This window comes from Enhydra lutris, unplaced genomic scaffold, assembly GCF_002288905.1.
Source record: "Enhydra lutris kenyoni isolate GAN:26980312 unplaced genomic scaffold, ASM228890v2 scaffoldscaffold1, whole genome shotgun sequence".
Classification (NCBI taxonomy): domain Eukaryota; kingdom Metazoa; phylum Chordata; class Mammalia; order Carnivora; family Mustelidae; genus Enhydra; species Enhydra lutris.
In genome coordinates, this window is record NW_019154085.1 from 31,426,282 (window position 1) to 31,442,158 (window position 15,877).

At 44.0% G+C, this 15,877-nt stretch overlaps 1 protein-coding gene across 1 annotated transcript in view; it reads right to left on the reverse strand.

The window, feature by feature from the left end:
- The window catches only part of LOC111150752 (EPH receptor A4), a 143,785-nt gene extending 128,956 nt beyond the window's left edge, over nucleotides 1-14,829 (reverse strand). The window contains exons 1-3 of the mRNA XM_022508374.1: nucleotides 14,702-14,829; nucleotides 11,559-11,626; nucleotides 6,696-7,359 (exon numbers count right to left, since the gene is read on the reverse strand). Coding sequence (XP_022364082.1) covers nucleotides 6,696-7,359; nucleotides 11,559-11,626; nucleotides 14,702-14,792 — 823 coding nt within the window. The 5' untranslated portion in view covers nucleotides 14,793-14,829. The remainder of the gene's footprint in view (nucleotides 1-6,695; nucleotides 7,360-11,558; nucleotides 11,627-14,701) is intronic.
- Nucleotides 14,830-15,877: the final 1,048 nt, after the last annotated feature.

Here is a 15,877-nt window from a genome sequence, read left to right on the forward strand (position 1 = left end):
CAGGAAGCCTCTAGAAAACTCCACTCATGAAAAAGAGAGAAGTAAGAGAGAGGCAAATGATAGCTAAGTATTAATAAAAAAAAAAAAAAACAAAAAACTTTTGACCTTGCAGACTACAACAAAGTGTGGTGGGGAATCCAGACAGAAACACTTTGAGAACCACTACACGGGTTAACAGAAGATCAATGCATCTAAGATCAGCCATTCCATATCACCTCCTACCCTTGTTTATGTAGTATCATTCTCCCCCATCCACTCGCCCCCCTCCCCCCAAAAAATACCTCTACTCTGGAACCTAAATGAACTGCTTTCATTGTTGGGTCAACACTGGTCCAATAACACATACCATCAACATATTTCTACCTAACAACAATAAAATTAACAACAATGGTTTCCATGTACTTTACTAAGTGCTTAGTAATTCTAGACACAGCATAGGATCCTTTTTTCCATACATACAGGCTTATGTGTGTGTATCATACATAGCATACTATTACCACCAATTTGCATTTGTGAATTTGCGGTTAAGTTAGTGTCCATGATCACACAAAGGGTTAAGCAGCACAAGTAGGAACTGAACCCAAGTCTCAAACTCTAAAAGCAGCTCTTAGCCATTTTATGCCAATAACTCTGTTAACCCATGCATGGCGGACATTCCTGAAAGTTCAGGTGTAGAGATGATTCATAAACACGAAGAAAAGAGTTAAGACCCAACTGAAGTAGGAATTATAAACTAGGACCTCATTAGTACATCAGTCACACACAAAGATTTTGATATATCATCCTGGCTCCGTGAAACATTACTCCACCAACTAAATGTTTAATATGAAACAGGCCACAGTTCCTTATGCATTTATTTATTCATTCATTCAATGAACATTTAATGAGACCCCACTATGCTCTGTAATCGTCACTGGGGTTACTTGTCTGATTATACCACACTGCGCTTCTTCATGGACGAGCTCATGATAAGAAAGCTTGCTAAGTTCACTTGTCCATGATAAAGCCAGGGAAGTCACAGAGTGAGACTCATCATTTGATTTTTAAGCAAACTTGTACATGTTTGGTTTATAAATTGGAAGTGTTTAACAATATTGCCAGGAAAAACTAAGAAACTAAGACATCTACTTGTCTACCGTGGAGGGGAAAATTATATGAAGGATGATATAAAGGATGAAGAGGAGTGAATAAGAGGATAAGAAGATACCCTCTAACGTGGAATGATGTCCATGATAAATAGTCCAGCGTCATAAAAACAAGATGTTAATTAAGAAGATGATTCTACTTCTGATTCTATTATATTTTTAAACTACATGTGTAAAGAGAATATTTGAGTTGTCTGGCAAATTATAAAGAGTGGTAAGTCATAAAAAGTTGAAGAGTTTGAAAGTATGCTATTCTTTGGTAATGTGAAATTCATCAATTAAATGGGAACCGGGGCGGGGGGGGGGGGGATGATAAAAAAACAACCTAAACCTGAAGTAGTCAAGTTCAATGACAGGAAAGTCAAACTTCTATCACAACCAGCTCTGCTTTGCACAGTAAACAGTATTTTTTCCAAAATCAGTCTTTTTTCCAAAGATTCAGGTCTTCACAGAATCATGATGTCTTACTTCATTTTTAAAAGGTATGAGGAAGCCCAGTTAAGTAAAATAAGTCATCAAAGCTTAAGTACCATATTCAAAAGTCCCTCACTGAGGTCATTCCTATGTGATGCTTTGGCGCACCCCAAACGGAGACCACTCCATGATGCACACTCAGGAAAGAACCCTGATCACACGAAGAAGGTGCAGGCGGAGGGGGAATCATAAAAAAATAAGTATAACAGAAAAAGCACAATAATTAAACCCTGCTCTTCTTGGATCTAAAGAATTGCATCTTTCAGTGATCACAGCCGGCTTCAAAGCTGGAGATAAAAGCAGCCATGTGATGTAAGCAATTGATACTTAAAGACATGATTCAAAGGTAGGAGAAAATTTTCAAAGGTGGAAAGGATATGAAGCAGCATCTCTCTGAACTATATTTTAAATGCTTCCTTTCCAATACGTCTTTCTCCTAAGGTCTTTCTAGAATAGAATGGGAAAAAGAAAGTAATTTTTCTTTCTTTTTTTTTTTTTTTTTTAAACATAAAACTCTCTCCCTCTTTTCAGAGCCCAAATTTGAGATAGTCCTGTTAATGGTCATCAAAGCATTTTCTGTCTTGTTCCTTCTCGTAAGAGCTTTGACTGACACCTTTTGCTGATACGAAGGCAACGTATATTAATGATATATAATACAGGTCCTGGACATGTAGGACCCCAAACATCTACAGCAACAATGTGTCTTTCAGAGCAAGGCTTGATTCCTGTGGAGCTCGACTTTGTCACCGTTGTCATTCTTTGGCTTGAAGAGTGACTCCAGAAGAACGCCTTCTTTCTCTTACTTAGTCTCATTTTTATATATACGCTCTAAAATAGTGCTTATTAATATTTCACAAAGAGTAAATCTGTGGCTTTCCTTTCACTTTTCAGCTTTTTAATTAAGCAGAAAACATGTTAATAAAGAACCTTTCCTCTCTTCGTCTGTTTCATCTTCCTGAAGTAATGAAAACAACCTTCTAAAAACATCTGGACTGTTTCCTCCCTGGGGGGTATATGTGGGAGGTGGGGGGCAGTGCCAGGGTCTGAGGTATATTTTTGCTTTCTTCTAAGGAAAGAAAGGAGACCAGGTTTGAGGAGACCTGGTCAGAAGACTAACCAGAGCAGTGACTCCTCCTGGGCAGCCAGTCACTGAGTTCAAACCGCAGCTGAGACCAGCAGGCCCTGCCTTCTCCTAGAGAAGACAGATGAGTGGCTACTACTACTCTTCGTTGCCCGAGGAGACAAAGCCAAATCATTTCAGAAAATGTTATTCAAGAACAGAATGAACTTGCAGCTGCTTCAGAGGGCAAGCCTGCCATCACCTCTTGACACTTCTGACGTACCACTCCATCCTTTGCTGCACCATTAGCATGTACTGCTTGGAGGTAAGAACGCCAAGAGGAAGTGTCGTTCTGTCCCCAAAGTCCCTTGAGGACTCCCGCAGCTGACGGGGGTTCGATTCAAACAACAGCACGCCCCAGGCCCCCACCCACCCTGGCCATTTTTGCCCAAGGATCCTTTGTCAAACATGTTAAGATCTTAATCCATCTTCACTCTGACCTCCCAGACCCCAAGGAAGATGGATGAGGAAGTGGGTGACCTTTCACCTGTCCCATTCGGCCTGCAACAGTAGGCCCACTGAAAAGACAATTGGGGAGGAACCTGCTGCCACAGTTCTGAAGACTTGCCAGTTCCCCTTTATATCCCTTCTTAAGCTCTCTTTGCACCCTGGTCTTTCTTGTCCCGCCCCCAAATCACTTTTCTCTCAAAGGAAAGTCCGCTTTCCGACAGGAGAGAAATAAAATGACACTCTCTAAATATCATTTTCAACATGCAGTGTGAAAATAGACATTATTCTTTGTTAGGGCAAGGGCAATGCTTCCTTCCTATCTTTAGCCTTGACTTCCAAGAGGGGCTGGGAGATGGATGAACTTCTGTTTCACTCGTTCAACTCAACATCCTTAAAGTCCACAGCTATGACTGTGGGAACAACAGAGTAAATAAAGAATTGCTAGCATGAACATCGGTTTAATGCTTTAGGATCTAAAAGGTGACTTTTACTAATCTTACATCACGGTGTCCTCACAGCAAGACTGTAAGCTAAGTACAATTATTTTCAACTCATTTTATAGATGAAAAGGGCTTAAGAATTGTGCTCAAGGTCATACAGTTATTTATGTGACCACAATGAGACACATTTCTTTGTCTCCGTGTTCTTTCTGCTCTACCTGGTTGCTTCCCAGTAATGACGTCAAGGATGAAGAGGACCATTTTTATTACTCCTAAGATTTTCACAGTTTTGAGTCATCTTTAAAAAGTTTCACTCAGGGGCGCCTGGGTGGCTCAGTGGGTTAAGCCACTGCCTTCGGCTCGGGTCATGATCTCAGGGTCCTGGGATCGAGTCCCGCATCGGGCTCTCTGCTCAGCGGGGAGCCTGCTTCCCTCTCTCTCTCTGCCTGCCTCTCTGTCTACTCGTGATCTCTGTCAAATAAATAAATAAAAAATCTTTAAAAAAAAAAAAAGTTTCACTCAGGTTTGGAGTTGAAGAATCTTGCCATTCCAAGTTTTTCCTTTACCCCTAAATTCATCAGCAATGCCCACCTGGTAGTATTAAGAACAAACAAATAGGGGCACCTGGGTGGCTCAGTGGGTTAAAGCCTCTGCCTTCGGCTCAGGTCATGATCCCAGGGTCCTGGGATCGAGCCCCGCATCAGGCTCCCTGATCAGTGGGGAGACTCCCCCCCCAGCCCCCGCCTGCCTCTCTACCTGTGATCTGTCAAATAAATAAAAATAAATAAAAAAATAAACAAAGGGCAATATTTTGTTCAAAAAAAGTCTTTTCGAAAGAGTTAGTCATTTATGAGCAGCAAAGAAAATACTTGGGTAGCCAGAAAGTAAACGACGAAGATTCTAAAAAAACACGGCCTCCATCAACCTCCCCTTCCATTAAATATCTGGCCTTGTATTAGGAATAGTTTGCTTAGAAACAGACTGAATCCAAAACATGGAGCCCCACCCTTCCATGGACCATATGATTAACTGAATTCCCAAGATTATTTCCATAAAGAAAACCACTAAAATGTTCAATTGGCTTTACATTCACTTCCCCTCCATCTTTTTCTCCTCTTCTTCTAATTTGGGTTGTAAAAATGTCAAGGAGTTTCACAGTGTAGCAATGTATGAGTTACTGGGCTCTGTAACAATTGAAAATCAATGACATTAGATACAGAGATATACTAATGCCAGAGCAGGAAATGGGAGACAATGGTGTTCTCTCTCTCTTTTTTTTTAATACATAGAAGAATCTTGACATGTGAAGATGTGCAAGTGCTCTTACAAAAATCGACAAGGCAGAATAAGTCACTCTAAAATGTGATGCAGTATCATCGCCCTGTTCACGTCACCGTACCTGCTATGATGATTGCAGTGTAGGTGCCAATAACAACGCGCTCACATATGTTCTAATACTAAGACCAGAATACATTTCGGGGTTTCAATTTGGTACAGCTCCTCTAGCAGTTGCTAAGTCAAGAGCTAGCACAATGATCAAGAAATGAATCTTTGCAAAAAACAACCGAAAACAACTTTAAATTCCAACTTTAAAATTTTCCAATTTATGAGTTTACCTTTTTACCCTGAGTCACCAGAAAAGGTAGCCAGCCTTTATTGTTTTATTTGCAATGAATTTACAGCATTCCTTCTTAGCTACTCCTGGAAATAACTAGCAAATCAAGAATGACACTTTAAAACAGTATAAACTATAAAAGGGGAAAAATGTATAATCTAGGACATCAAATTATCAAAAATGCAACTTTCTTCAGGTTATAACTGTTGATTTCCAGTCTGTGAAGTGGATTGTCCCATAGTAAATCCCACCCTGTCATTAAGATGGTTGAAATGCCAGACAAATTGTTTGGCAGTCAGTTATTTCAGGGTCTTTAATCACCACATCAGATGAACCATGTGGCAATCACCCTGAGAACAGATTAATCGGATCTGTTCCATAGTCGGGCCCAGAGTTAGACTGTTCAGTAGTAACCATAGTAAGATTGGTGGCAGCAGATTATCAATAAGCACTAAAAATAAACAGCAAGTAAAATAACAACCTTGGGATAACTGATTTTTTTAAGCCTTAATCCACACACAAGACAAGCAATCCATATAAATACGAAGTCCTCTCATCTCTTACTTGGAAGCAAAGCTGCTACAAAGAAAAATATTTTACCAACTCCCCAGAAAGGGGAAATAAGGAAAGAAAGAATTACATACACTCGACTGCAGGTTAGGAAAGAAAAAAATCACCTTAGTGATGTGGTAAGTAGTAATTAACATGATACAAAAGTCTAGATTTCTCCAAAAACTCAATAACCAAAATGGACCACAATTTACTATTGCCTCTGACCACACAGATGGAATAAGACTCTCACTAGCTGTTTATCACCTCCTCAGGGAAATCAAGAGGTCTTCCATCAAGATTAACGTCACTTGCAGACCCTATCAATGGGAGCTCAGTGGAACAGAACGCACGTGAAACCTTGTCCCGCCGTTTCATTGGGCCACATCTACACTGGTCCATGAGGCCTGAAGAACTGTACCTCCTTTTAGCAGGAGGGATTTGCTAGACTGGAAACCTTACTTCACATTTCAGTCATTCGTGTACATAAATATACCACAGGAGGTGGTAAATATCACCGTCTTTGCCATTTTACCAGGTCCACACACAGGGAAAACTAGGGTTCGAAAATGTGTCTGCCCTCTTTAAGTAAGGATCAATCAGGTCTGTTTCTTCAGCTTGTTCATTTACATTTCAGAGGGCACATCAAGCCGGTTCAGATCTAAGTGCCTGTTAGCAAATGTGTTTGGCCTTCTGCTGATTACACAGCATCATTTATTTTGTCAGTATTAGAAACGTCTTAGCCTCGCCACCTGGAGCTATAGCACTTACTCATTAGACCCCCTCTGTCCCACCACATCCCACCGGGGCTGCTAATTACTGGCTTTACTCCATTTAGTCTCATCTCTGATTTAATTACGTGCACTAAGCCCTAATGAAAAGTACAATATGGCTCTTCTTACCTTGGCATTCTCCATTCCTCTCTTCATGCCCAGCATTGCACAGGCAGTTGCCAATGGGTACCAGCCATTCACCATCTGCCCCACAGTACATTTTTGGCACATCCTTCTCTTCTGAGTTGTTGACACAGGAGCCTCGAACTTCCACCAGGGAAGACGTATCAGCCCCTGTGATGGTGTCTGGAAACTGGGCCAGATTGCGAACAGTGAGCGGACATTTCTTGTAGAACACACGCACTGAGACCAGGGCGATGCAGGCCCCCACATCCTGAAAAGCCAGGTAAAACCCCTTTTTGCTCAGTGGCCCTACATCCCGGATCTCGGTGTTCAGCTTCATGATTCTGTCACCAATGTCCACTTGGGTGAAGCTCTCGTCGGCCGCAATGGTGTCGATCTTGGCAAACTGGCTCTCTCGGATGAAACGCTCTTTGTCATTGTCTGATTCGTAGTAGTAGAGATTGAACGTCTCCTTGCAAGTCCCCATGACACCCGGAAGACTGTTGCAGTCTCTCAAGGTGAACTTGATCTCAATGTACACCCTCTGGGCCCCCTCTCGGGGGATCCAGTCAGTTCGCAGCCAGTTATTTTGGCTGGGTTCCATCACGTTGCACACTTGGTAGGTTCGGATTGGTGTGTTTTTCTCATCCATTATACTCACTTCCTCCCACTGCAAAGATCCAAAGGAAATGTTATCAATTACAGAATGTCCCCCTGCGGTGATCTGTCCATTTTATTTTCCCCTCATAGGACAGTGACGATTTTTGTTTCAGGGAGGAAGAAAACTACTGAGAACCAACCCTCGCTAACAAAACACTTTATGGGAGATAAGACAGCATTTTACTGGGGACGTGGTCTTTTTTGGTTTTGTTTTTTTGGTGGTGGTTTCATTCTTTTGCCTACAATCCAGAGGCCTGGGGAGATCTTTTGCTTATGAGTTCCCAGCAGGTCCTTGTGGTGGTCTAACAACCTCAGATTCACCTATTACAACAGCTACAATTTCAAGTGGCAACAGTTCAAATTTACTCATAAATGAAAAACTAGTATGTGTATTGTTTCAACAACTGAGCAGAGACCTGCAAATTAAGAGCAGGAAGAAAGAAGCTTGCCAAAGGAAGACAATTATCAGTTAATTAGTGGTGCTCCTGTCAGAACTTTGCTCTCTAATACCTAAAAAAAAAAAAATGTCAGTCCAAAAAAAAAAATTTTTTTTTTTTTTTTTTTGGCACTGTCACTATTCTTTAAAGGGGTAAGGAAAATCTCACTCTTCTGGTTTTGTTAATCCTGGGAAAATAGAGAGTAAACTTTATGGTTGGATTTCTCAAATCCACTGTCATTTGTAAACAATGAAACACTTTCCCAGACCAACGTATTTAATTTAAAAAGTCTGTGTATCCTTATTTTTAAAACATATACCCGTAAGTAAACAAGAATGCACACATGCTTTGCTTCTAAATATTCTGTGGATATTAAAATAAAATCGTAGGGGGTATTTATGATTGAAAGCCCAAGAAAACTAGAGGAGGGTGGTAGGGCTTCCTTTGTGATCTATTTCGTAACATAAAGATTCTAAGGGTGGGACAATCCAAACTCACCGTTACTAGAGTAGTAAAAACTCACCTCTTGCCACAGCTTTTTAAAAAATAATCCTAAAAGCAGCAAGATTTTTGGGGGGCTCCTATAGGGCTAGTAAGCAGCCTCCAATTCTTCACAAGTATCTACAGTAATGCATTTATATAGATCTGGTATAAATCAGCTTAAGTATCTAACACATGAATATAATTAGAAGAAAAAAGATAGTTTAAAAAAATTCATATTCTATAATAGCTCCACTTAAAGCTCCATTCAATCCAATGAAGTACGTAGAACCATAATGTATCTTTTAACGGGTTTTCCATCTGTGCATTGGAAAACTATTAATGGATGGAAATGTTACTGTGTGAAGGACTATACTGCATAAAACTCTGTATCCCTTTCATCTGCTACCATTATGAAAGTTGGAACTGGGAGGAGTAAGTGCCCTGTGGTGATTAAAATTTCTTTTTATCCACTAAGCAATAAATCACCAGTAATTTACTTATTTGGGGGAAATTCATGTAAATCCAAAAATAGATCTTCACCTTCAAAAAAAACCCTACTCAGCATGCTTCTCATCTCAGAACAAAAGGAATATGGAAAAACACATTTATCAACGTAAATGAAAGCACACAGGGATATCTCCACAGAGTTCATACAGGAGAGTTTGATCTAATGTGAATTTTCCAGTCTAACTTAATTGTCTAAACACATGGATCAATTCACCAGAACAATGACAAATCTCACCTTAGTTTTTGTATTTTACAATCAATGTCAGAAATTCAATATGCTCCTTTAAATGAACACTGCCAAGGAATTAGGTTTCGCTATAATGTTGCCATCAGGAGCCATTACTTTCTATTATTCTTATGTTCTCCTTAGTTGTTCTTAGAGAAAAACAGAGAACAGTAAGTTGTCTCTGACTATATTTCATATTTTACTTGTGGTACTGTCAAGTAAATTTTCTGTTTCTCTTTAAAAATAACAATAACAAATAAATGTCATTATTTATTGACAAAACCATGACCCCAAGTTTCCAGCCAAGAAAGATATGAACTGTCCTAACTATAAGCAGAAATTTCAGAATAACCAAAAGACACAAATATGCTTTTATCTTCAGCTGGAAAGAACTTTTTTAAAGCGAATCCATCCATATCTGGTAGATAACCTAATTCACCCCTTCATTCTAAGCCTGAGACAGTCTCCTTTAATGACAAAATCAACAGGTTAATGAAACTTTGTAATCTGGCACATAATTTCTCAATGGCTACTGTGTATTTTGGAATGACTAACTCTATTGTACATAAATAAAATTTCATTTCTCACCCACCCACAAGGAGTCCCTAAAATGTTACACCCATCACATTTAAGGAAAGAAAAATGCTAACACTCTACATTCAGAAGTCTACATTCAGCTCATGGAAAAGTTCTGGGTTGGACACAATTCAGCTATATATGCATGGTATTATCTTAAGAGACCTCAAGACGACAAGAAGTTTTTGTTTAGAAAAAGCGAGCAGGTGTTCTTTTGGCAGTCTGGGGGTGGGTGCGGGATATGGGATGTCTACAGAATATTAAGTTGCAGTAAAAGCTTTCCACAAACCAGACAGACCATAGACTGTACTCAAAAAATGTGTCATTTCTTGCTTTTAAAGAGGTCACATGTGTATTTAGTGTTAACAGGTCAGGTCCCACATCATACTGGATGCATCCTCCCTTCAAACTTGAGTGCAGCCAGTAAGAAAAATAAGACTCATTAAATTTTTAGAAGTACTGATACCTCCCATCTTCAATTTTGCTAGCTGTTCTAATACATTGAACCTGCAGAGCTTTTACTCCTGATGTAGCCTGGGAAAGCCTCCCTGAACCAGTGACCTTTCCAGGGTATAGGATTAACAAGAGTCTGACTCTCACAAGATAAAGCTGTACCTTTCTTCGCATTCAAAGGACGAGGGCAATTGCCTGCAATCAGCAGTGAATAAGGCCTGTCTACACTGCCAGAGGCCTGCCAATCACTCTCCCTCCCTTTAAAAAATGGTTTTGAGGGCCAACTAGAATTTTTCAGCAGAGATCCAAGGAACTGCAGTCAAGTTCAGGCAGAAAAATAAGAAGGCAAGGCAAATCTCCGTTTTATTTCACACAGATCCCAAGACCTGTTTTGGAAAAAGACAGCCTAACAACATTCTCCATTTTCATTCATCTCTCATTTCACAACTTTCTTGCTTTTTTTTAAAAAAACGCTTCCTCTTTTATAACAATTTCTGTGCATCTTTACTGTTTTGATCCCTTCCTGTTAGTTCAGGGGACAGGTGGGAAGCACCATACTGAGGGGCTGGTTATTTCCATTTTCCCCTGCTAAAGACCACTTGTCTCTCACTTCTATTGCTCTTAACCCACTGATTCAGTCCTGGATTCTCAAGCACATAAGGGCAGACTGATCTTGATTTTTAAAGGATCTGAGAGTTCCTTAAATTTGGCAGAAGTCTGAGTTAACATGCTATTCTGATTTTTTTCCCAAAGCTGACTCATTCTGAACTGTTATGAAGGGTAAAGGAAGAATGTGGCCACTAACCTGTATTTTCTGAAATCTTCAGGAAGAGGCAACGATGGCACATTGCAGAACGAATGAACAGTGAGAAGCGTTCTCATCCTTTCTATTCTATTCTAGCTTCCCCTTCCCCAAAGACTCAAGATTCCAAATACTTAAACTTTTTTACATTTAGCACCAACAGCACAACAGCTTGGGTGCCCAAGGTTTCAGTGCCCAAGAGAGCTGCAGCTGATGTAAGGTTTCAGAGGTACGGATGCCCACCCCCCCCCACCCCCCTTTGCCTATGCACGGAACTAAACTTGTGCCTGGTACAATCAGACATGTTCTCTCTCCTGGTATCTTTATTCATTCATTTTCCTCATCTGGAAACAGAACAATTGCTCTAAAATTAACCCTGTCGGGTCTTCACGGCCATCACAGTTAATAGGCACAAATTCTAATTTGGTCCCTGGATCGTATTTCTTGTCGGTATTTTAGTTTTAAATACGCATCTAAGTCTATGCCTCCACCAATCTCCTAATTTTGAACCGCCTTTCTGCCCTTTTGGTTTCTAGTTCTTCCATGACAGAGTTATCCAAAGGGAGTATAGGATTTCTCCAACAAAGCGTAATTCACTTCATAGGCCATGGCGGAAATCTGACCCCCTCACCACAATCAACAAGAAACAAGCCATTAGGACTCTCAGAGAAAGTTGCTAATCACTCCTTTTTACCCTCTGGATCAGAGAGTAACTCGGAACTTACCCCTCCTTCCAGAGGGCTTGCTATCCACCCAAGTTCTCCCTGAACAGATCTGGAATCCAATAGGGTAACTGCAAGAAAACAAAGAAGAATGGATTAATTTCCAATTGCAAAAAAGCCAATACTACAAAAACCATTTGCCTGAGCGTTTCCATATGTGCTGGGGGTGTGCGTATCCAACTCTGATCAAAACCTAAACTCGGTCTCACTTATGTAAATAATCATTACTTACTTGATCTTCTCCCCTCTTTAAATCTGCATGTTCTTATTTATTTAACTTGCTTAGCATTTAAAATTCCATCCCAGGACTGAGTTGATTCATTTTCGAAAAAGGATGAATAGAGAATCTCAAGTGCAATTCAAAAAATAAATATATCTATGTAGGGCAGCTACACTCCAGAGCAAAACCAGCATTCATCTCTGTCTGGTATCTACTACAGTTATTTGTTTTTGGAAGTTTCAGATGACCACATAACTCATCATCATGGTGACAGAACCACAAGTGAATTCTAACAGAAAGTACTCAAAGGGTCATGAAAAGGCTCTCTCCTCTACAATTTCTTTTTTCCCTGCCCCACCAAATGAAGAGGCCCTGGATGGGGTATTCACGGTTTTTTGTTTTGTTTTGTTTCGTTTTGTTTTAATATCCAAGTTTCAGAAAGGGGTAATGGCAGACCTGTAGAATTTAGAATGCCAACACACTATTCTCTCTTCCCCAGGTCTTATAGAGGACAGCCAGGGACTCATCCTTGGCCTAAGAGGAAATCACTGGTTTGAATTTTAGGTGAAGGAGTGCTGCCTAATAGGTTTAGTGTTTGTCTTGCACCCAAGCATGCATGTCAAAGCTCAGAGAAGAGCTGATGTCCCCCACCAGGCTGGACCGGTCCTAGGCACCGAGGACACTGAAAAGGACACAATGGATTCTTAACCTCTCCACATTCCCTTTCCCACCGAGATCCGCAGGCCTGGGGGTCAAAAGGCCCATCTCAAAGGAACCACTGGGTTATTAATTTGATCAGTGAGACTGGTTCTTTAGGCTGGGGGAGGGGTGGGAATGGGGAGCCCTCATCCTTGCTCCTGGGCACTCTGATTCTCCATCTCACCACTAGGCCCCTGAATTCTGCCCACCTTCCTTCATTTCATCCCCAAGTCAAAGGAGTTAAAAACAGCTGCTTTCTCCTGATTTTCCCTAGAAGCCTGAATTCCTAGGGTCTCTTAATTATTTTAAAATGTAGAGCCTTCCCTAGGTCGCTCCCGCCTGGGTTGCACCCCCCTTCCCAAATTCCCTCTTCTTGGTCCCTAGAGAAAAGCCTGCTACATCCATTTGGATTTATGTAAGGTGGATTAGGGACACAAAGGGAACAATAAGACCCAATTTACAAAAAAAGGGAGGGAGTAGAAAGGGAGGGTAAAAGGGAGAAAAGGAAACGTGATGGGAATAAAAAGCAACAAAATGAATTAATTTTTAGGGGGGAGGAGGGGCCGGAGGGGGGGAGACACCCCCCCTTCGTTCTACATCAGCCTACAGCTCCATCAACACTGTTTTTTGTCTAGCGCTCCCAAGTTTTCCTTCCAAAAGAAAAGGCAAGAAACTAGAGAAGGAAAAAAAAGAAAGAGAAAAAGAAAAGAAAATTTCCTTTACGTCCGGTGCCAGAGAGGTCTTGGGGGACATCCTAACAAGTGTACGAAGTAGTCACGAGAAATTGAGATCCATGATTCTACTAAAAGGAATGACCCTGGGGACCGAGGGACCGCAGCGACAGAGATGACACCAGAAGCCAGTTAGGAGAAAGGGATCGAGAGGGTAGGAGAGCGCCCCTTTCCTCCCAAACGGTGTCTGCCGGCAGGTGTGTGAATATCTCCCAGCCTCCGTCTGGCGAGCTCTGGGTACCGGCTGCCCAGCCAAGGCTAAGTTGGTTTTTGGCTCCCTCCTTCGGAACAGGGAAAATGATAGATTGCGCAGGGATGCATGGACGGATTCTGGAGAGATGGACGCCTGAATAGATGGATGGGTGGATAGACTGATGCGGGAGGGCGGGGGGGGGGGGAGGAGGGTGCTGTGAGAGTCGACAAGACGGGGTGCAATGCTAGATGCACACTGATCCGAGCACAAGCAGCACCGAACACAGTCACAACACAATCAGGGCACTCACGCAGAGGCACACAATCGTCCGCGTCCACGCAGGCACCCGCGCACCCACACACACGCGCGCGCGTACACACACAGACTCACGCTGACACACACGCACACACATACACATTCAATTCGCCTTTCTCTGAGACCATCAGAAACTAAATGATCAACACCCACCTCCCCTATACACAGAAAGACACACAATCTTTCTAACACGTCCGAAGAGACGCGCAGAAAATAGCGTCCAGACGGGTCCAGCGCGTTCCATCCAAACTAACCCAGTGAATAGTTCTGGGAGCAAAAAGCAAAAACTACTACGCTTAACTTGCCAGCGGGTCCCCAGGTCTGCGGGGTGATCTGAAAAGAGTGGGGCCCCGTAGGCCAGCGATCGCACACCCGGAGCGCGCGGCCCAGCGGGGAGAAGGTGTCTGACGCCGGGTGCTACAGAAACCAGGTCACTGGCGACCTGCGAGCGGCGCCACGACCTCTGTGCAGCCGAAGCCCCACAGCCCGGTCCCGGGAAGCCCAAGGCTCGGCAAACTTCGCAGAAACCTGAGGTCCAAGGCTTTCGCAGGAACCCGGGAGCACCAAGCACTCACTTAGCTCCAGGCTTTCGTTCCCCCCTTGACCCAAGCCGGGGTGTGAGCAGTGGTAGGGAGCGCTAAATCCAAATTATTTTTTGTTTTTTGTTTTTTTTTAATTCTGGTGTTGGCTCTCGTGTATCCCCTGGGGTTCCTGGAGCTGGGCTCGCCAGCGGATGCTACTGAACTTTATCCTTCACTACAAACTTGGGTAGCCGAGCCGAATGCACGATCACCACCTGGGGAAGGCTGCCCGGCAGCTTTCCCACTCCCCTTCGCGGATCCCCTCGTCCGGGCCCCCTTCTCCGGAGTCGGGGCGCACCGCTCACGACGGGATCCCCTCATACCCTCCGGCCTCGCGCTCCCGGGGCCCATTCACCCGCAGATCCACCTCTCTGCCCGGGACCGCAGAAGGACCACCTCGCTCTTACCTTCATTCGCGGGGTACACCCTGGAACCGGTGACAGCGTCGCAAATCCCAAAAAGAAACGAAAAGAGGACGAAATAGAAAATCCCAGCCATGGTTCGCCGGTGCCAACGCTGCTCCTACCGATTCTATCCCAGTGGAATAAATGCTTAAGTTAGGAGTGCAGCAGGCTGAAGACATTGCCAAGGGGGTGGGCCCAGCCCGTGACGTTCACCCGCCAGTCCGAGGCCCGTGGCCAATAGTGGCGCAGACGGGACGGCCCAGCCCCGCCCCACTGAGCATAGCCCGCCCTAAGGCCCCGCCCCCTCAGGGCTCGGCAGGGCGCGCGGTCTCCAGGGGCGTCTGAGACCCAGCTCTGCCGGGTTCCCGCCCCCGCCGGAGGGAGACTGCACCGTCTCCGGACCTCACTTCAGGGGTCCAGCCCTTGGGCAGTGGAAGGAGCTTCGAAGACCGAAATCGACTGGGGGGCATCCGAAGAAGACTGGCAACCCCCTCTCCCCTCCCCCCGCCCCCCCACCACCACGAGCGTTTTGAGATGGAGGAAAAGGTTCTTTTACTGCAATAAAATAAGTATAAAGTTGACCTGCATCTCTGCAGTTGCTCTTTTCTGAGGGTCGACGCGTTCGCGGCTCGCGCAGGGGCTGGCGCACCGCCTCTGCCACCCTCAGCTACCTTGCCCTGTTGGTGTCTTTATGGCGCATCTCCAAATGAAATGCTCTTCGGGGGAGTCCTGTGGTTTGATTATGTCTTTCTTCCCCGGCTCCCCAGCTAGCTGAAAAGCAGGGACCTAATCGGTCCCCAAAGTCCAGGGCAGCTCCCGGCGGGAGGCAAGGCACAGTTACCGTCTCCAGAGACGGAACCAGGGACTTTCTAGCCACGGAGAAGAGCCCTCTGGTTGCACCTCGCGTTCAGGCAGCGCGTCTCTTCCCGGCCCCAGGACAGTACTTCCCATCGCGACAGGACGCCGCGAGAAGTCCGGCCTGAGCTGCAGGGAACAGGCTGCGCGCTCCCCGGGGGTCGTCCCGGGAACCGGGCCTGGTAAATCCCGGGCGCCGGGCCAGAAGCGAAGGGCGTAAGGTGGGAGCGAGGGTACCTGCTGCTGCCCAGACCCCGCACGTGGGGACTCTGAGGCTGCCCGGCGCGACTGCTGCAGCTCTGCGCTCCGACGGCTCCCGAGCGC